The following is a 21,440-nucleotide window of genomic DNA, read 5'->3' as shown; positions in this document are numbered from 1 at the left end:
TGCTTCCTTTGCTCTGATTGGCTGCTGCTTGCTCAGGTGGAGATGCTGGAGAGGAAGTACGGCGGGCAGTTTGTGTCACGGCGGGCGGCCAGGACCATCCAGACGGCCTTCCGGCAGTATCGCATGAACAAAAACTTCCAGAGGCTGCGCAGCTCAGCCTCAGAGAACAGGATGACACGACGCATCATCCTGTCCAACATGAGGATGCAGGTACACACGCTCACACACACACACGAGTTAATGAGGACATCATCATGGTGCTCTCTCTCCTCTCTCTCTCTCCTAGTACTCCTTCGATGAGCGTCAGCCGCAGGGTCAAGGGTCATCAGGTCAGCAGGGGTCAGAGGACACAGGAGACATGGACGACTCCTTCACTAAGCAGGTAAACAACAACAACATTAAACCAGCAACTGGTTGTTTTTCACTCAGTCATGCTTATCACCTCTAGTCCTGTGGGGGGTGGTAATGCTGCTTTCACATCAAAAAGACATTTCATATTTAACAAATTTGTCTTAAAACATGCTCGCATCTTACTTTGTTAGAAACCATACTGATAGCTAAACATCTTCCAAACCAGGAAGTTAGCCAGACAATAGCTGTTTACCAGGCGTTATGTTAGCAAGGAAGCTAACTGGGCAGCATTTACCTAGACAGCTTTTTAACTACAGCAGGTAACCACGCGTACATGATTGTTATAGAAAAACGTTTCTTTGTTCTAAAAGGGATAGTTCGGATTTTTTGACATCAAGTATGACATCCCCATCAGCAGTGTAGTACACCAACAGTGACTTAACCCCCACTTTGTCCCGTGAGTCCAGTTCGGGTCGGATTTGCATGAGGAGGAACGTAGTAGTAGTAGTAGTAGTAGTAGTACTTTATTAATCCCACAGCAGGGAAATTCATCTGTTACAGCAGCAAGCAAGATACACAAGTATGTACACAAGTAAAGAATGCATAGTCATTGACTATGCATGCAAAGCATAGACATAGTGAATAAAAAATGGTTCAGGTGTTGTAGAGCCTGATAGCGGTCGGTATGAAGGACCTGCGGAACCTCTCCTTCTTACACCGTGGGTGTAACAGTCTGCTGCTGAAGGAGCTGCCCAGGGAAACAACAGTGTCATGTAGCGGGTGAGAGGTGTTGTCCATGATGGATGTCAGCTTAGCCAACATCCTTCTCTCCCCCACTTCCTCCACGTAGTTCCGCTTAGTTGCTGGGGCCACTTAAGTAAAGAGTTTGGCTTCTCAAAAAATATGTGGGTTCAAAATCTTCTTCCGCGACGGAGTACTGCAACCATCTTGTTTACGTGTATGTGTATAAGAAGATGCAAGTGTCTTCACCACATACACAAAACGGACAGGCAACAGTGCGCAGGGATACGGCTGGAGACAAATATAACGCCGAGGGATTTGTGAGGTGGCATTTTCATGATACAAATGTATCGCTCTTTTGAACACATATTGTTTTGAGAAGCCAAACTCTTTGGTCCCAGTAACTAAGCAAAGCTACGTTCCTCATCACGGAAAACCGACCAGAACTGGACTCGCGGGACCAAGTGGAGGGGTAAGTCACCTTTGATGTAGTACACTGCTGATGGGGCTGTCATACAACTTCATGTCAAAAAATCCGAACTCCCTCTTTAAGACCACGTCCACCCCAGCCAAACTGGTGTCCTAAGCCCCCGCCAAATTACAACATGGCTGTATTACGAACACTCACACCGCCAGGAATTTTGGGCCCCATGAAAAAAAAAAAATCACATGGGGTGCCCCCTGAGTATTTGTGATTGAACCCACACCCTCTGCCTGAAAGAGCAGCAGCTGTACTATTACACCATAGGTAAGCAGGTGAATTCACCCATTGTCTTATTCTGCTGCGTAATGTCAGTCATTATGGTCATCATGAGTGCAGCTGAATTGGTGTTCTACGCCTCACAGCAGCAATGCTGAGAAGGCGCCCACGTTGCTCAAAATGGGATCCCCCATGGATCTTGGGAAGTGGAGGTACTGTGCTTGCATCACCTGATTGTCTGCACTAATGATCTATGAAATGACTCAGAGACAATCTACTTCCTGGTCTTCCTGGAACAAAAATAAACACACTTAATACTGTACATATTCAGTACAGTATATGAAATAAGATCATTTAACTTTGAATTGAAGGTAAAGATGACTGTGTGTGTGTGTGTGTGTGTGTGTGTGTGTGTGTGTGTGTGTGTGTGTGGGTGGGTGTGTGTGTGTCAGGTGAAGTCGCTGGCAGACTCGATGGACGACTCTCTCACCTGCCAATCAGGTCGCGAGGACTCCCAGGAGGCGGGAGGAGAGGGTGAGGAGGATGAGGAGGAGGAGGAAGAGGAGGAAGACGACGAAGAGGAAGATGAGGAGGAAGACTACAGGGAGTGCACCTGGCGCGGAAGTGCCACCTCCTCCTCCCGCCGCCACGTGGTTGGCCAGGTGGGCGGCATCGGGCGGCGCCCTGCAGGCACCATGCATGAGGACAGCACGGCCACCTCCTTCAGCGATGTCACGCTCTACATGGATGAGGCATGCCTCCCCTCCTCGCCTGTGTCCCGGCCCCCTTCCTCGCCGCTCTCCTGTCCCGCCTCCAGCTCTGATACAGAGTACTGGGGGGTCGGAGGAGTAGGGGGCGTGGCCGGCGGCCGGGAGGACAGCCGAGAGACGGAGCGAGGGAGCAACGCCAGCCGCAGGAGCAGCACCCCTTGCACCGAGTGTCGGGGGGACTATAGGGGGAGGGCTGGAGGAGGAGGAGGACACCTTCCAGTCCTGACCATAGAACCACCCAGCGACAGCTCAGTGGACATGAGTGACAGGTCAGTACGGCCAATCAGTAGAGTGCTGCAGTCACAATGTTGACAAACTAAGGTCAGGACATAAAGCTACAGGGGGCACAATAGCCTCTCACTATGTCACCATTTTAGCCAATTCCAAGCCTAAGATAATCATTTCCAGAAAAGGTGGACTGAAAGGGAGGACACGCCGGATAGTTGAATCTCGGATTCAGGAGGAGCAGTGTGGTTTTTGTCCTGGTCGTGGAACTCTACACTCTCAGCAGGGACCTTGAGGGTGCATGGGAGTTTGCCCAACCAGTCTACATGTGTTTTGTGGTCTTGGAGAAGGCATTCGACCGTGTCCCTTGAGGAATTCTATGGGGAGTACTTTGGAAATGTGGAGTATCAGATCATCTAATTCAGTCTGTGACTGGTGTCAATTTGATTTGTATTGCCGGCAATAAGTCGGACTCATTTCCAGTGAGGGTTGGACTCCGCCAGGGCTGCCCTTTTTCACCAATTCTCTTCATTGTTTTTATGGACAGAATTTGTAGGCGCAGCCAGGACATTGAGGGGTTCCGGTTTGGTAGCTGCAGGATTGAGTCTCTGCTTTTTGCAGATGATGCGGTCCTGCTGGCTTCATCGAGCCGTGAACTTCAACTTTCACTGGATCGGTTCGCAGCCGAGGGTGAAGCTGCCGGGATGAGAATCAGCACCTCCAAGGCCGAGTCCATGGTTCTCGCCCGGAAAAGGGTGGAGTGCCATCTTCGGGTCGAGAATGAGATCCTGCTCCAAGTGGAGGAGTTTAAGTACTTCAGGGTCTTGTTCACGAGTGAGGGAAAGACGGAACGCGAGATTAACAGGCAAATTGGTGCGGCATCTGCAGTGATGCGGACTCTACATCGGTCCGTTGTGGTCAAGAGAGAACTCAGCCTAAAGGCAAAGCTCTCAATTTACCGGTCGATCTACGTTCCTACCCTCACCTATGGTCATGAGCTTTGGGTAGTGACCAAAAGGACAAGATCACGGGTACAAGAGGCCGAAATGAGTTTTCTCCATAGGGTGGCTGGGCATCCTTAGAGATAAGCTGAGAAGCAGAACCGCTACTCCTCCACATTGAGAGGAGCCAGATGAGGTGGACATCTGGTCAGGATGCCTCACGGACGCCTCTCTGGGAGGTGTTCAGGGCAATTCCGACCGGTAGAAGGCCTCGGGGAAGACCCACGATACGTTGGAGAGACTATGTCTCCCAACTGGCCTGGGAACGTCTTGGGATCCACCGGGAGGAGCTGGACGAAGTGGCTGGGGAGGCCGCGACCCGATCTCGGATAAGCGGTAGAAGATGGATGGATGGATGGATTACTTTATTTGTCCAGCAGAAGAAAAATTGCTCCTGTGACTGAAATATATTAAATATGATTCATTTGTTATTATTATTATAGTTGAAATTGGCCCAATCTGTAACGTGTGTACATGTTTAGTAATAACTATGAATGCATTGTAGATAAATAATAGATCATACACAAATGGGAGAGTTATCCAGTGGGATATACAGTATTGTGGTTGTCACTTTCAATTATTACTTTTTTAAACCTTTGACCTTGTCGTCTTCAGGTCTGAGCGAGGATCCATTGGCCGCCTGGTCTACGAGCAGGAGCCATCAGGAGCGGAGCGAGGCAGCGGAGGTGACAGGGAGCGGCTGGGAGGTGGTGACGACGGCGAGAGCGGAGAGGAAGAGCAAGGAGGGGGCGGGGCAGGAAGCAGCGAAGCCGAGTCACCACAGGGAACCATAAAGCACAAACCCAACGGCCGTTCAATCGTGACGGCGCAGGGACAGACACGTAGCTCCACATCTCCCGCTGTGCCCCTCCCCTCGGCCCGCACACTGCCGTCCCATGCGCTGCCTCACACACTCCAGCATATCCACCCTCACCCGTCGCCCATACCCCACCTGCCCACCGTCCTCCACCACCACCCACAGTACAACCACATGATGCACCACGGGCACAGCGGGGGCGCATACCTGCCACATGTGGCACACTTCCCCCAGCACCACTACCACCACATTCACCACCATCTTGCTTACCCAGAACCCCCGTCCTCCCCACTGCCGTCGCCCGTGCCACCACTGACGCCGCTCTCCCCGCTGCCGCCGTCACTGTCATCCTCCACCAACATGGACACCCATCAGCACTTGCACCACCCACACCTGCACCACACCCACCACCTCCACCACCACCTGCTGTGCTCGGACGGTGACAATGAGAGCGTTAACTCCACCACCACCAACTCCAACGACGACACCACCGTCAACAACGGCAGCTCGGGCTCGTCATCACGGGACAGCCTGCGCGAGCCCATGGGGGCATCCACTCTCAGCAAGCAAACTTATCAGCGCGAGAGCCGCCACAGCTGGGACTCGCCCGCCTTCAACAACGACGTGGTCCAGCGGCGCCAGTACCGCATTGGACTCAACCTGTTTAACAAGTAAGACCGCTTTGCATGCCGCTTTCACCCTCAGCTTGCACATGCTCAGTATAGCTCTACTTAATACATCACAGCACATCATAGTTCTGGAGAGTAAAGGGACAACATCTCAGCTTATGATGTACATTTCAATGAAAAGTGTGGAGGAACATTAGGTCTTAAGTTACATTATCACTGTTGCAAAACTAAACTGTCAACTGATACACAAACAGAAACGGCTAAAAAGAGGCAGCTCGTTAATGCACATAATGGGACCATGTGACGTTCTGCAGGACAGGAGCGAGCGGCGGGCTGTGCCTTCTCCGGGGAGGAAGAGGCAGCCGCTTCTCGCCTGGTGGCCGCGCACCTGCGGCCAATTAACATTTGTGGCGGATAAAAGGCCAGCGCGGTCGAATGTGCGGCGCTGGTTCATTGTTGATTTTGTCGTTACTGTTGCTGTTGCTAGTGTTCCACTTCTCCTTACCGGTGCCGTCACTTAAAGGAGTTTACTTACTTGTTGACATTCCCATTGTGTTGTTTTCCCACAGAGCTTTTCTCCCTCTGTCGCTTTTGGTTTTGTTCCTAGTCTTTTGTGAGTTCCTGCACCTGTGCAATTAAAATACTCTTATTTGCACTCCACCGCCTCTTCTCTGCATACCGGGGGTCAAGCTTTTGACAGCAGCAAACCAAGACGTGACAGAATGAACCAGCCAGAACTGACCCCCGCAGAGACTGTGCTCCGCAGTCTTCGCGAGATCGCCACTCGGCACGAGCGTAGACTGCAGGACTACGAGGCACCCGGAGGGATCATGGAGCGCCTCCAAGAGTTGAGGACCCGCATTGCTCAGCGCAACCAGGTGGTCGGATGCAAGGCCCGCCTCCAGCCCCCTCTCCACCCTTCTGGCTCTCCCGGGGATGTCTGGAATCCGTCCCTTGAGGGGGGGGCTATGGTCGGCTGTGCACACAGCTGCTTCCTGAGCGGGTCGCAGGGACGACAGTTCGCCAGACCGAGGTCAGGTCACCTCCGGTGCCCGCTATCCTTCCACGCGGGGCCGAGGTTGGATCACCTCTGGTTCTGGCTCCACCTACGACCAAGAGTAAGCCTTCGTCCTCCTCAGCTGTTCCTCCAGCCGAGAGCAAGCCTTCGTCCGCCGTGACTCCGCCTCCTCCTTCGAGAGCAAGCTGCCACTCACCGCAATCCTTCCCTCGGCCGAGAGTAAGCCACCACTCACCGCAGTTCTTCGGTCCGCCAACACCAAGCCGTCACATAGACCCGGCCGCCCTCCACTTCATCACCGTGGACCCGGCCGCACCGGCCGCCCCCCACTTCATCACCGCGGACCCGGCTGCTCCATTCGCCTCTCACAGGGCTTCCTCGTCTGCCACGCTCACCGGCTGCACCGTTGTAAGACCCATCGTCGCCACCAGACACCTTTTCGCCGGCGGTGAGGAGGCTGGTCCGGCTTTGCCGTTCATCCCATGGTGGGGGCGTGCAAGCCCGGCGACCCTTCGCCGATCCTCCCTCCACCCACCCTGGATTTCTTGAACATTTGAAACGTCTGGTATCCGTTTTGTGGGGGGAGGGTACTGCGACGTTCTGCAGGAGCGAGCGTCCCCTGTCCTGCGCTCTTATTTTTTCTTATTTCTTCGGGGAGGAAGAGGCAGCCGCTTCTCGCCTGATGGCCGTGCACCTGTGGCCAATTAACATTTGTGGCGGATAAAAGGCCAGCGCGGTTGAATGTGCGGCGCTGGTTCATTGTTGATTTTGTCGTTACTGTTGATGTTGCTAGTGTTCCACGTCTCCTTACTTCTCCTTACTATTTACTTTCTTGTTGACATTCCCATCGTGTTGTTTTCCCACAAAGCTTTTCTCCCTCTGTCGCTTTTGGTTTTGTTCCTATTCTTTTGTGAGTTCCTGCACCTGTGCAATTAAAATACTCTTATTTGCACTCCACTGTCTCTACTGGGGGTCAAGCTTTTGACAGCAGCAAACCAGGACGTGACAACACACCTATTCCGCCTACAACTCCCGCTATTAAACACCTCCAAAAACCTCCAACATGTTTTTATGGTTTTATATACATGCTGTACACCATGTAGTAACAGGTACATTCATGATAACATGTAATTCTTACAGTATTTTGCTGTATTTTGGTCATTTTAAGCATTACCAGAACTTCCTTCCTGAGCGCATTGATTTCACATAGCAACATAGAAAGGAACGCTACACCTAGTGTTAACTTTTGTAAACTCCAAAACAAAAACACAGCAGCAGTGGCGGCAGGTCCAATATATAGCATTACCTTTCGGTATGGCCTGAAGCATTGTGAGTGTGCCGCTGACGTGCTGTGAGCAGGTGTGTGGTGAAGCTAGTTGCTAGCTGGCTAGTAGCTAGTTGGTGTAGTGTGGCGAGGTATTACTACACCAGTAACCTAGTTCTTCGGCGTAACAATGTTAATAACAATAATAATAACAATGTCACTGTAGGTTAGAATGCATTGGATTGCAGGTAATATTATGTAAATGGAGCGTTGTTGGTTGTTGGTTGTTGCCATTGTTGTTTTGGAGGTTTTTATTAGAAGGCTTAATAGGTGGAATTGATGCGTCCCATTATGTGCATTCTTAACTGCGTCTTTTTAGCTGTTTTCATATCTTTAGAATGCACAGAAAAGAGAAAGACATATGTGTTCACGTCTCACATAAGGATTGTGGGTGATGGCCAAAATTCCCCAAAAAAGTGAAGTTTTCCTTTACTTTTATGAGCCTTAGACAATCAGTTTTTTTAATTTATTGTTTATCAGGAAGCCCGAGAAGGGGATCCAGTACCTGATCGAGAGGGGCTTTGTTTCGGACACACCGGTGGGCATCGCCAGGTTCATCCTAGAGAGGAAAGGTCTGAGTCGTCAGATGATCGGCGAGTTCCTGGGCAGCCGGCAGCAGTTCAACAAGGACGTCCTGGAGTGAGTACAAGAATTCTCCATCATGCCATCGAGCGGTGCTGTGGTTGGCTCATTTGCACTTCTCCTGTGTTCAGCTGCGTTCTGGATGAGATGGACTTTTCTGGCATGGACCTGGATGACGCCCTGAGAAAGTTCCAGGCTCAGATTAAAGTGCAGGGAGAAGCTCAGCGGGTGGAGCGGCTGGTGGAGGCTTTCAGGTACTGAGTTTGATTCCCAGCCAGAGCGCAGCATGTCACCTGACTTCTGTCTCCCTCTCACCCTGCAGTCAGCGCTACTGTGTGTGTAACCCGGTGCTGATCCGGCAGTTTCAAAATCCTGACACCATCTTCATCCTGGCCTTTGCCATCATCCTCCTCAACACGGACATGTACAGCCCCAACGTGAAGCCCGAGAGGAAAATGAAGCTTGATGACTTCATCAAGAACCTGCGAGGTCAGTTGCTCTTCATGTTGTTGACTGCTGAATCACAACGTCTTCTAGGAGGTTCCTTCATTATGACTGCAAATACATACAGCATCTGATGCAAGTGAGTTGTTAGGTTCTGTTATATGGTGGACCCCCGGTGCAGAGATGAGAGGCAAAGAGTTGCAACAAAATTATATATATTCTTTAATGCAGTCCAAAAAGGTTTAACACAAGGCGATGGGGCAGAAGGCACACCATGGAGCAGTCCAAAAACAAAAGAACTCCCAAACCCAGCTGGAAGAGGCCGCGGTCCACTGGGCAGTAGTCAGAAGTCCAAAGTGGTGTAGTGCTCAAACTACAAGAAAAAAGGCATTGGAGTTAAATGGTGGAAAAGGTTTACATGCCGAGGAAGAGGCAATACTATAGAAAGTAAACTTGGATATACAGTGGTGTGAAAAAGTGTTTGCCCCCTTCCTGATTTCTTTTTTTTTGTCACAGTTAAGGGAACCTATAATGCTTTTCTTCTTTTCTGACCCAGAAATGTTGTTACAATGATGTGTTCTTGTGTTATACGATGCCAACGCATCAGATAATGAGGTTTGCACATTTGCAAGTGAGACCTGAAAGCAGTTTTGGACGGCTCTGCATGTTGTTTGAAAGAGTTTTTTTTAACACCGACTTCCATTGACGTCAATGCAACATGGACTTCCTTACGTGGGCATGGCCAGTCAAACGCTGTAGGCCTGCCCTCCCCTCACTCTGCTTCGCTGTGCTCTGTTGACCGTGTTAGCACGTCGAGCTATGGCTCCCAGGAAATGTTTGTTGGGGTGTGCCTAAAGAGGCAAGCATCAGGCAGAAGTGGCTGGAGTTGCTGATTGCTGGTCAACAAGAGAAAAGTATGCTCATCTGTCAACGGATGGACTATCCGCCAAACTGTTGCTGACGTCCGATACCTTTCCAATGTTACTTGTCGTGTCGTGTTGAAGAGTCAGAACAGCAAGCTGTGAGTAACAATTTATCAGAGTCCAAACTGTGTTTATTTTGTTTAAGTAATCGGATAAAAGAGGTTCGGCACCTCTCCAGAAGTCGTCCGGAGCGCAGCGGAGTGGGCTCGGTGGGAGGCGTACCTGGAGGAGGACCGGGGGTGGAGTAAATTACACAGACCGTTTGGGCGGGAGGCAGGAAACACTGCAGGAAGAGGTGCAGAGTCTAGAAGATCTAGAAAGCTTTCTTATAAAACTTTTTATTATTAAGAGAGAAAAAAAATCTGGCTCTGTGTGAAAAAGTGATTGCCGAATGAACACACCAGCAAGTCCACCTCTGAATGGCTGAAGAAAAACAAAATGAAGACTTTGGAGTGGCCTAGTCAAAGTCCTGACCTGAATCCTATTGAGATGCTGTGGCATGACCTTAAAAAGGCGGTTCATGCACAAAAACCCTCCAATGTGGCTGAATTACAACAATTCTGCAAAGATGAGTGGGCCAAAATTCCTCCACAGCGCTGTAAGAGACTCATTGCAACGCTTGATTGCAGTTGTTGCTGCTAAGAGTGGTCCAACCAGTTATTAGGTTTAGGGGGCAATCACTTTGTCATTTAAAAACAGCATTTTGTGTTCAGTTGTGTTGTCATTGACTGATATTTAAATTTGTTTGATGATCTGAAACATTTAAGTCTGATAAACATGCAAAAAAAAGAAATTAGGAAGGCGGCAAACACTTTTTCACACCACTGCACTTTAAAGTAGTCAGTGTATAGCTTGTATAGCAGTATAGCTTTACTAGTAGCAAGATAATTGTATCTTGCCTACAGTCAAGCATGCTGGTGGTAGCGTGCACGAGTGCTGTTTGATGTTTATGCATACATTCAATTAGCTGAACACTCCTATGTTTGTTTCCCTAAATACACTTCACCTTGTCAAAATACGTGCATTAATTTTTACTAAAAACTCTTAAGTCGTCTTTGATTCTGATAAAAATACTACGTTAAGGTCATGAAAGACTCAAAATTATAAAAATTTTGACTTCACATTGAGTAGTCAAATATATAGTAGTAGCATGAGACAAGAGAGCATCGGTCGTCTGTTCATAGCCAACAAGATCTATTTTTCTTCAGGTGTGGACAACGGTCAGGACATTCCAAGAGACCTTCTTGTGGCTATCTATGGAAGAATCCAAAAGTGGGAGCTGAGGACCAATGATGACCATGTTTCTCAGGTGCAGGCGGTGGAAAGGATGGTGGTCGGCAAGAAGCCTGTAAGCGCCCTCCGATCTTCTCTGGTAGCCTCCATCCCTGCTTTTATTGCCTTCCAACTGCAATCCAATCTTTGTGTGTGTGTGTGTGTGTGTGTGTGTGTGTGTGTGTGTGTGTGCGCGTGTGTGTGTGTGTGTGTGTGTGCGTGTGTGTGTGTGGGGGGCAGGTTCTGTCGCTGCCTCATCGTCGGCTGGTGTGTTGCTGTCAGTTGTTCGAAGTTCCCGATCCAAACCGTGCACAGAGGAGCGGCATCCACCAAAGAGAAGTCTTCCTGTTCAATGACCTGCTGATGGTAACACACACACACACAAACACCGGTTGTGGTGCTAGTTGATTTAATGCAAGGCATTCCAAGAAAGATGATGAATTGCCAGATGCATTGACTGCACTCCATCCACTGTCAACCGATTCCAATATTTAATAGTGATTAATCACATTTTGTCCATAGTTAACCCACAATGAATCGCAATTAATCGCAGATAGAAGTTTTTATCGATAATAAGTGTACCTTTGAAAGATCATTTTACATTTTTTAATACACCTATCAACATGAGAATGGATTATATGTTTGCTTTATACACATTTTTGTATATTAAACATTTAGTTTTTTTAAATATCTCAAACGCAAAATGGAGCTCAATGCATAAAAATCAAATACAATGTACAGCAAGTTGCCACTGGTGGGGTAAACTGTCCATCACTCACATGTCATTCTCTCCAAGAAAATCATCTCACTAAATATAATTGTGACTAACATTACAAAAAAAGGTTTGCAAAAACACCCAACAACTAAGTGAAATGCTAGCAGGGTGCTAGAAAAAGAAATATATACTAGAACAGTCAGTAGTTTACATAACTAGGCCTGGGCCACATCCTGCAGTCCAGTCAGGCTATAGCTTATACTGCAATTACAAACACTCCTTTACATACACACACACACAAACACTCTATTACACACTTTATCACATGGAAGTATGACACCACGGGTCTTTCAACATACAACTTTTATTCTGTCATCTTTGACAAACACAGGAGTTCAAGCACAAACACTAATAAATGGCTAATCAATAATAATAACACAAATAAATTCCCTCACGAGCCTTTACTACCATCTCAGAGCGCGATGTGCCCTCTCTCACTTCCACTTTGTCATGTTGACAGAAGTTCTCAAATAGCTGTCCTCGGCTAACACTGCCCATAACTAGGAGCTCGTAACCCACATTTTAGCTTGCAGTTGATAGCAAAATAGCAGCCGAGAGACGGCGCGCATCTAAAAAAAACACTTATTAGTTGAGACACTAGTATGCCTCGGTATCACTGTATAAATGACAATAAAAAATACCTTCAATGCATCTCTCTTCTACCTGATATTTCAGCGCAACGTAGTCTATGACAACTCAACTTACGACAGCAGATACGAAAAAAAAAAATTGGGTTTTGTCAAGAGAGCCATCTACCAGGGCTTTGAAGCAAAACTTACCATTCAAAGTACCCTTTTCTTTCGCCATTATTGCTCAATATTTGTTCCCGCTTGTAGCTCCACATCAACTGCCGTAGTTTGAGGAAACGCAGTCGTGTGGCAGTTGATGTGGAGTCACAAGCGGGAACAAATATTGAGGAGAAATGAAGAAACAATAGGGTATTTGAATGCTAACTTTAGCTTCAAAGCCCTGGCAGGTGGCTCTCTCAACAAGACCATGTATCTGCTGTTGCTGTGAGATGAACACTGGAGTTGCCACGGGAAGACGTGAAAGGGATAGTTTGGATTTTTTGAAGTTGTATGACATCCCAATCAGCAGTGTAGTCTAATAACACAGATTTACCCCCCACTTGGTCTCCTAAGTGCAACTCTAGTCGGATTTTGGTGATGAAGAATGTAGTTCCGCTTAGTTGCTGGGAACATTTAAGTAAAGAGTTTGGCTTCTCCATTCAATATGCATTCAAAAGAGTAATACATTTGTATCATAAAAATACCTTATCAAAAAAATCAGACCTCAGAAAACGCTCTGCCTTATACTGTATATGTCTCCCGCCGTATCCCTGCGCACTGTCGCATTCATGTGTATGAGATGAACACACTAGTGGTAATGCCACTCTTCTTCCACGATGGAGCGCCACGGCCATCTTCTTTAGGTATGTGTTCCACAGCGGAACAGCATGTTCATCACATACACATGAATGCACAGGCAACAGTCCGCCGTGATACGGCGGGAGACATGCTGTATTTAACGCAGAGCGTTTTGGGAGGTCTTTTTTTTTTTACAAGGCATTTTTGTGATGCAAATGTATTACTCTTTTGAATGCATATTGTTTTGCAAAGCCAAACTCTTTACTTAAATGTCCCTGAGTGGAACTACGTTCATCACCGAAATCCGACCAGATTTAGGAGACTTAGGAGCCCAAGTGGGAGGTAAGTCACTGTTAATGGACTACACTGCTGATAGGGACACTTCATGTCACAAAAATCCGAACTGTCACTTTAAGTCTCCAATGCCAGAGAGAAGAGAGAAGGTACTGCAGCGTTGCAGGTATTTTTTATTGTCATTTATACAGCGATACCTTGGCATATAAGTGTTCCAACGAACAAGTGAATTTTACATGTGAGCTGTCTTTCAGCAAATTTTTAGTTTTTAACTGCGAGCTAAAACTTGGGTTGTGACCGGTAGGCATAGCTGAGGACAGCTATTTGGGGGCCTGTGTCAATGTGACAAAAGTGCAAGTGAGTAAGTACACACAGTCAATGAGATGGTAATAAAGGCTCGCAAGGGAATTTGTTGACGTTTATTATTATTTATTAGCGTTTGTGCTTGAACTGCAGTGTTTGTCAAAGATGACAGAATAAAAGTTGCATGTTAAAAGACCTGTGGTGTCATACTTCCACGTCGTTGAAGTCGCCAGACTAAGAAAAGTGTGATAATCTGAAAATAAAATCTGAACTATCCCTTTAATGCTGTCTGAGCAGTTTGCTCCTTAGTGTAACAAATAACAGCTTTGAGCTTCACCCGGGCTATGATTACTATACATTATTTTAATTAGTTCAATTTAATATATTGTCATAAACAAACTTTGCTTTTTTCCTGTTTTGATTTCTGCCGCAGCCCGTTTAAGCAGCGAACTAGATGGGCCTTGATGAACTGCGCCCTCTGCTGGTTGCTGACATGTAGTGAAGTCCATAATATCTCCATTGCTTCAAAATGTAATGGCTACACAATACAGGGCCTCATTTAACATTAGTCCAATCGCATTAACAATACAAAGTCAATGTATGACACACACTCAGTGACGAGCCTATCTGTGCTAGGTCTCGTTGTTTGTGAGTACTGCATGTGACTTCTCCTGTTATACTGTATGTAGATCTTATAGGAAAAATTAGAGGAGGCAGAATAATTTGGCATCGTTATCTTTCTCTCACACATTTTCTCGTCTGCGTGTGTGTGTGTGTGTTGCAAAACTATTTTTGTAATTCTTCACTTTCAACTGTAGCAACCCTCACAGAGCCTGAGGATGTTCTCCCACGGGAGACAAAGAGCACCCGTTTATCCTGTGATGCCTCACTCCCATTTGGTACTGCAGCGCTCCAGAAGTGTCATTAAGACGCAAGATCTGACTTCCTGCGAGAGGCAATGCTAAGAAACTACTGAGCAAGTTTCACAGCAAGTTCTCGAGTCTTAGCTTCTACCCATGGGACTCGAGTTGTAGAGATTGTGTCGGAAAAGATTAACACCAGCAGCAGAAAAGTTGCGAAAGAAATACGCTTACAGTCAGAAAGGTTCAGCAGCTTTAAAGAGAAAAAAATCACACTCCAACACATCAGGGGGCAGCAATTAGCCACACTATGTTAGCATCCACTTCAATGACATTCTTTATTGCTTGAATTTACTACGTAAGTTGCATTCTAGCATTTATCAGGTTTCAAAGAAAGAGACAAAAACTTGATGCTATTGTGACATTATGCAATCACCATGGCAACTTTGGATAGGTATTAGAACAACTGCAAAACAAACTATAATAATACTTAAGGAGTCCATTGTTAGGTATGAATGTGAGTGTGAATGGTTGTTTGTCTATATGTGCTGGCGAGCAGTCCAGGGTGTACGTGTCGCCCGAAGTCAGCTGGGATAGGGTCCAGCATATCCCATGACCCTAATGAGGATAAGCAGCATAGAAAATAGATGGATGGACTCACTGTTGCCTCAGGAGGATGAAACTGGTGTTGCATGACCAGTCATGTCTCCCCTTCTGTCTCGTCTCCCTCAGGTGACCAAGATCTTCCAGAAAAAGAAGGCCTCTGTGACGTACAGTTTTCGACAATCATTCCCTCTGGTGGACATGCAGGTCCACACCTTCCAGAGCACTTGTAAGAACCTTCCAGAATCCATAAACAACATACACCAGGGGTGGGCAAACTTTTTGAGTCGTGGACCGCATTGAGTTAACAAAATTGGCCGAGGGGGTCAGACTCTATATTTGATACACGCACACGTTTAAGCTTATAATTCTAACAGTCCATCTGGAATGATTTTTCTTATTTTACCTGTAGAAGTGTCTTTTATTCAGGAGCACTTTAAACATCAGACCACATCAAATAACAAAATTGAATTTTACTGTTTTTTTTTCCTGAATAAGACAACCGGAATGTACATGAATCAAGGATGTGTGATATACAATATGAACTATGACTATTAAAGACTATGTGAACGTCCCTCCTTTTTCACTTCCCAGACAGTGCAGTAGGTAGGTTAAATTGTGTGTCACATATTTGTTGACTTGGGTTTCTTTGGCACCATGGCTGAGGTAGTTGTCTGGTTGGATCCATGTGGAAAGCGACTTAAACCAACCAAGGTTGTCTCAAATTGACTGACTATGACTACTTGCAAGTCATGTTGCCAGCTTCTATGTTAAAAGTTTCGATTAAATACTTTTGGAAGCAACTGGCGGGCCGGATTCAAACGCTTGGTGGGCCATATGTGCCCCCCGGGCTGTAGTTTGCCCACCCCTGATATAAACGCACTGGACACTTCATTAGGCACACATTACAAGGAGATCCCTTATCAAGAATTCTGCCTTGACAAAGATAATACAGTTCAGGTTTGATGTTGTATTGCACTATATCATACTGTACTGAGCTGTTTCTAATATTTTGCTAAGCCTGTTTAGCTCCATGCGAGAGTCAAAATGTTAGGAACAAATGCTAAGTAAATAAGAGGGATGTAAGCATTCTGTAGGGACTACTTTTCACGCTCAGTGCTGGTTGTCATTGTCGGTTTGTTGTTTGTTGTCGACGCTTGTCGTCCACCAAGTGGGAGCTAAATGAAACGTGGCCGATTACAGTGACGGCTGTGACCAGGACATGTGATTCATCCGTCATATTGTGGGCATGGTTGTTTTTTTTGTCTTTTGGGTGCAATAGTTGCTACAGTGATAATAATAATATTTTGTATTTAGGAAGAAGGCTTACCTTTAGACCAGAAGTCCTCAATTACATTTTTTATTACAATTTTTCTCGGCAGACACTGTGAGGGCCAGATAGTAATGTGAAGGTAAGAACACATACATAGTAATGTTCAGGGTTACTAGATATACTGTACATTTAATATATACAGTATTATATATATATATATTTCTATATATAGAGCAGGGGTCACCAACGTTTTTCCTCGTGAGAGCTACTTTTACAAAATGAAAATGGCCAAGAGCTACTCATTTTTGTAACATTTATTTTCAGAGCTTATTTTAAACCCAAACAAAGCGAATATGCTTGTTTTACCAGAACATTAACAAAATGCTGGTGTCCACAACTCACATTTTGTATTTCAGAATGCATTTCTTTCTACTGTTCTTTCATTATTAACTGAAAACCTGAATGAAAGCAGGCTTGCGGGCACCTCATGTGGTTGTGGGGGGCTACCTGGTGCCCGCGGGCACCACGTTGGTGACCCCTGATATAGAGTATATACACTAGGTCCCCAACTTACGAACACCCAACTAGTGAACATTCGCGGATACAAACATAAGCCGACTGGTCTATATTTTATTTTATTTTGCCTTGTAGTCGCTCAATCAGTATTTATACTGCTGCTGTACATGCTTGACCAGTAGAGGGCACTGTGACACTGCTAATGGGACCAACAGAGGAAGAGTTAGATGCTGGGGAGATAAAGCTAAATGGAAAGCTAAATTATACAACCCAGACAGAGCGTGTGATTAAAGTTTATGAAGAGTTAATAGGCCTGCTTAATTCTACACCACCCACAGAACACTACCTCTTTTAGAAGAGTCTAACGATGACGACCATTTGTCCTTTTTTTCAATAACTCCTCCTCCTCCTCCTCCACCACAACGACGTATGCTTGACCACTCCTCTTTAAAGGTAAATAACATTTATCATTACGTATTATTATATCATTTTTGTTATTGTTTTTTTCATTAATTATCCTCGTTTAATATTACTACTGCATCCAAACTCATATTTACATACATACACATATACTGTATATGTATACACGTACATGTAGTACCTATATCATTGGTAATATTACCTTTTCCCCTACTTAAGAACAATTCGACATAAGAACGGTCGTCTGGAACCAATTGTGTTCGTAAGTTGCGGACCGAGTGTACAGTATTATTTTAGCCTTTGTCAGTCGGGATGCTTCGATCAGGGTTTTATGCTGCCAATACCGATACAGATCATCCATGAGTGAAATCGGCCGATACCCACACTGAAACCGATCACATGTGTACATTTTTAATGTACTATTGGCTATATCAGGAGTCACCAACATATTTTTGTGAGAGCTACTTTTACAAAATGAAAATGGCCAAGAGCTACTCATTTTTGTAACATTTATTTTCAGAGCTTATTTCAACCCAAACAAAGCAAATATGCTTGTTTTACCAGAACATTAACAAAATGCTGGTATCCACAACTCACATTTTATATTTCAGAATGCATTTCTTTCTACTGTTCTCACATAATTGACTGAAAACCTGAATGAAAAGCAGGCTTGCAGGCACCTCATGTGGTCGTGGGGGGCTCCCTTGGAGGCGCCCTGGCGCCTGCGGGCACCATACACGTTGGTGACCCCTGGGCTATATGATATGAAAGGGGAACCATAAAATTAAGACAAAAACATATTTGACCGTGCGTGTCAGAGGCGGCGGGTGGCTGTGGCCAGCTGCACCGGTGGGTGACGCATTCACATCCAGAACGAATTGTCAACACAAGCCGCTTTTCCTGCTTTGAACTACTTTGATATCCCCAAATCCCCCCCCCACATCTGACAGCCAACCTAAACCATGGGAGACTCGAACAATTTGCTCTGGATGTGGGTGTGTTACTTGCCAGTGTGGCTGGTCGCAGCCGCTCGTCGCCTCCTGTGTGCGTGGTTTGCTGCGCGTTGGCGGTGGGTTTCGCCGGTCGCGGCTGTTTGTCGCCTCCCACACACGCACACATGGGCGCTACATTAGCCACTGCCTGACCGATGATCGCATCGCGAGCCTTGATCACTCACCACACCCTGGCAAGTGCCCGCCTCTCAAATGCCACGGAACACGCCACCCCGGCGAGACATTTTCCGTGGGATGTTTTGCAGGGTGCAAAACTTATATCACTCTCACAACGACAGGTAAGTCCCACACGGCAGCCATGCTTGTTTTGGCTTTGTGAAGGATTCTGCAATGAGGGCGGAGCTGATGGGTGGATGTGATCGGTGTTATAAAGCAAGCATCGGCATATGGAAATCGGCTGATACTGATTGGTGACCGATCGATCGGAGCACCCATATTTGTCAGTGTTAACAGACTCATATTACCCGCACTGCAGCAAGTCACTAAAGTCCAGAGTCCTGCAAGGGTCCATATTTTAAAATCCAGAACCGCCCCATCTATCAATAATCAGAGGAGATGAGGGGAAAGTTGTGATGTTTTGTCTGAAGTGTGGCTATATTCCTTTGCAACTGCGTTTACTGTACGTCATTCCAAAGTAAACACATCAGCTTCCTCACTTCATTTTCAGTAAATGCATATTTTTTAGTCTATCCACCATCAATCATCATCTGAGGTCGGGTCGCGAGGGAACCAGCCTAAGCAGGGAAGCCCAGACTTCCCTTTGCCAGGCTACTTTGTCCAGCTCCACTAGATGGATCCCAAGGCGTTCACAGACCAAACCCCCCTGCGAATGGCGAAAAACCACGAATAATAGATGTACCATAAAAAGCCCTTAAAATGCCTATTTTTGATACTCCCATTATGCCTCTCACTGTTATTACACATTCAGTTGCACACATGAAGAAACAATTACAAGCACAGTATGCAGTATTGTACTTACAAAGAGTCTTGTCAAAGCATCTTCCTGCTGGAAAATGTTGAGTGAATTGACTTGTGAGACAGCACCCTCTGCTGGATTCATAGCTGCAACACTCTTTCCCCCTGCAGATAGTGCTATCAAACCACTTTTTATTTAAGTCACCATTCAAATAAAAACAAGTTTTAAAGTAGAGAAAACAAATCCACGAGTAACGAGGGAGGGTATACCAAACCGTTAATCGCAGATCTACTGTAATGCTCCTGTAGCTAGCAGACTACGGTGTCAGAATATATACATACATTTTTTCAAACAACTTTTACTGCGCTCCCAGTCAAAAAAAAAATTTTGTCCTCATTCACAGGCTGCCAAGTGCTTGCCAAAGCTGCAGGTGGCATCATAACCTCTAAATGTGAGGTTATTAACTTTTCAGTCACATTTTAATATTGTTTTGAGTGCATACAAGTGTAAAAATAATTGAATCAGTGTTTAATCAATGTTAACTTTGCTAACAAGTGAAGATGCGTATGGTGACACTGGTGTCCACTTATTGTGGATAACTTTCTGTCTGTGTTCGTCTTCTTCACAAAGATGGGTCTAACAATAGAGTACAATAGTTAAAGTAGCAGCAAGGCGTCATTGCTTATTTTGCTCCCAGACTTCCACTGTAAGTATGGAGCATAACTGACATAAGTCCACAATTGCACAATGTTGCGGTAAACAGTAGGACGTGTCATGTATTGTCATCCAGACTATCCTCATGGCATCAGGCTGACGTCGGCCAATCCTGGAGGAGAGAGGAAGGTTCTGATCGTGTTCACGGCTCCGAGCCAGCAGGACCGAGCTCGCTTCACCTCTGACCTTAGAGAGAGCATCGCGGAGGTGCAGGACATGGAGAAGTACCGCGTGGAGTGTAAGTGTGTGACTGGGGTTGTCATGTAACTATGTTTCTGGTCCTTGCTGCCATCTTTATTCTTGCCTCCCTTCAAACATGCAGCCGAGTTAGAAAAGCAGAAAGGTGTGATGCGTCCCTCCGTACTGATGGGGGGAGGAACCGCAGGCGGAGGCATTCTGATGGGCGGGGCCGGTGCAGAGGTGGTGAACGGCACCCTGGGTAGGTCCAGCCTGGATGACACATACGCTTCAGTCGACGGACTCAAACGCACGGCGCTCAGCTCCTCGCTTCGAGACCTCTCAGAGACTGGTGAGCAAACCCGACCCCTTTTTAATAATTTTTTTATAGACCCGTCGCCAAATCTACTTGTTTAAAGGAAAACTGCACTTTTTTTGGAATTTTGCCCATCATCCACAATCCTTATGTGAGACATAAACTCACGTCTTTCTCTGTTCTGTGCGTTCTAAAGATATAAAAACAGCTAAAAAGAGACCGCTCATTACGGCACGTAATAGGAACCACTTATTCCACCTATAAAGCCTTCTCAAAAAGACTCCAAAAAGCGCCAACAACGCCCCATCTACATATAATGAGACGTGCATATTAACCAAGCTACAGCAACATTGTTATTATTATTATTAACATTGTTACACCGATTGAACGATGTTACCAGCACATTGACACTTCACCACAACACACCGGTTGGTTACTAGTCAGCTAGCTACTAGCTTCACCACACACTCACCTACAGTGTGTCAGCACCGCGCTCACAGTGCCTCAGACCACTACCAAAAAGATAAGGCTACATATTACAGCTGCCGCCAGCGCTGCTGTGTTTTTATTTTTTGGGTTGGGAAAAGTTAATGCAAGGTGTAGGTGCTCGTTTCGTTGCTAAGTAAAATCAATGCACTGAGTTAGGAAGTTCCAGTGATGCTTAAAAGGACCAAAATACGTCAAAATGCTGTAAGTATTACATGTTATCATGAATGCACTTGTTACTACATGGTTACAGCATGGATATACAACCATAAAACCTTGGTGGAGGTTTTTGGAGGTGTTTTAATAGCAGTCTTGGTAGGCGTCATAAGTGTGTCCCATTACATGCAGTAATGAGCTGTCGCTTTTTATCATTTTTTACATCTTCAGAACGCACAGAAAAGAGAAAGACGTGTGTGCATGTCTCACATAAGGATTGTGGATGATGGGTAAAATTCCAAAAGAAAGTGCAGTGTCCCTTTAAAAGTAAACCTTATTTCTTTTTATTTGTTTATGTACAGTACAGTAAGTGGTGATGTCTTGTGAAAGAAATGTGATGAGGCTCTTTCTCCCTCTAATGGACATCTGTGGCAATTACATGACACTAGAGCGC

General features: G+C 46.1%; 1 protein-coding gene across 12 annotated transcripts in view; it reads left to right on the top strand.

Annotated features, from left to right (window-relative positions):
• The window catches only part of LOC129183379 (IQ motif and SEC7 domain-containing protein 1-like), a 142,360-nt gene that overhangs the window by 115,698 nt on the left and 5,222 nt on the right, over positions 1 to 21,440 (top strand). For all 12 annotated transcript variants that reach the window (XM_054780542.1, XM_054780541.1, XM_054780544.1 and 9 more), the window contains 12 exons: positions 37 to 210; positions 287 to 382; positions 2,245 to 2,831; positions 4,404 to 5,276; positions 8,057 to 8,215; positions 8,290 to 8,412; positions 8,481 to 8,647; positions 10,734 to 10,873; positions 11,038 to 11,163; positions 15,129 to 15,228; positions 19,928 to 20,089; positions 20,174 to 20,380. In XM_054780542.1, the coding sequence (XP_054636517.1) occupies positions 37 to 210; positions 287 to 382; positions 2,245 to 2,831; positions 4,404 to 5,276; positions 8,057 to 8,215; positions 8,290 to 8,412; positions 8,481 to 8,647; positions 10,734 to 10,873; positions 11,038 to 11,163; positions 15,129 to 15,228; positions 19,928 to 20,089; positions 20,174 to 20,380 (2,914 nt within the window). The remainder of the gene's footprint in view (positions 1 to 36; positions 211 to 286; positions 383 to 2,244; positions 2,832 to 4,403; positions 5,277 to 8,056; positions 8,216 to 8,289; positions 8,413 to 8,480; positions 8,648 to 10,733; positions 10,874 to 11,037; positions 11,164 to 15,128; positions 15,229 to 19,927; positions 20,090 to 20,173; positions 20,381 to 21,440) is intronic.

This window comes from Dunckerocampus dactyliophorus, chromosome 1 (genome assembly GCF_027744805.1).
Source record: "Dunckerocampus dactyliophorus isolate RoL2022-P2 chromosome 1, RoL_Ddac_1.1, whole genome shotgun sequence".
Taxonomy (NCBI): Eukaryota; Metazoa; Chordata; class Actinopteri; order Syngnathiformes; family Syngnathidae; genus Dunckerocampus; species Dunckerocampus dactyliophorus.
Note: the sequence above shows the minus strand (reverse complement) of the source record. Positions and strands in the feature narration are given on the sequence as shown.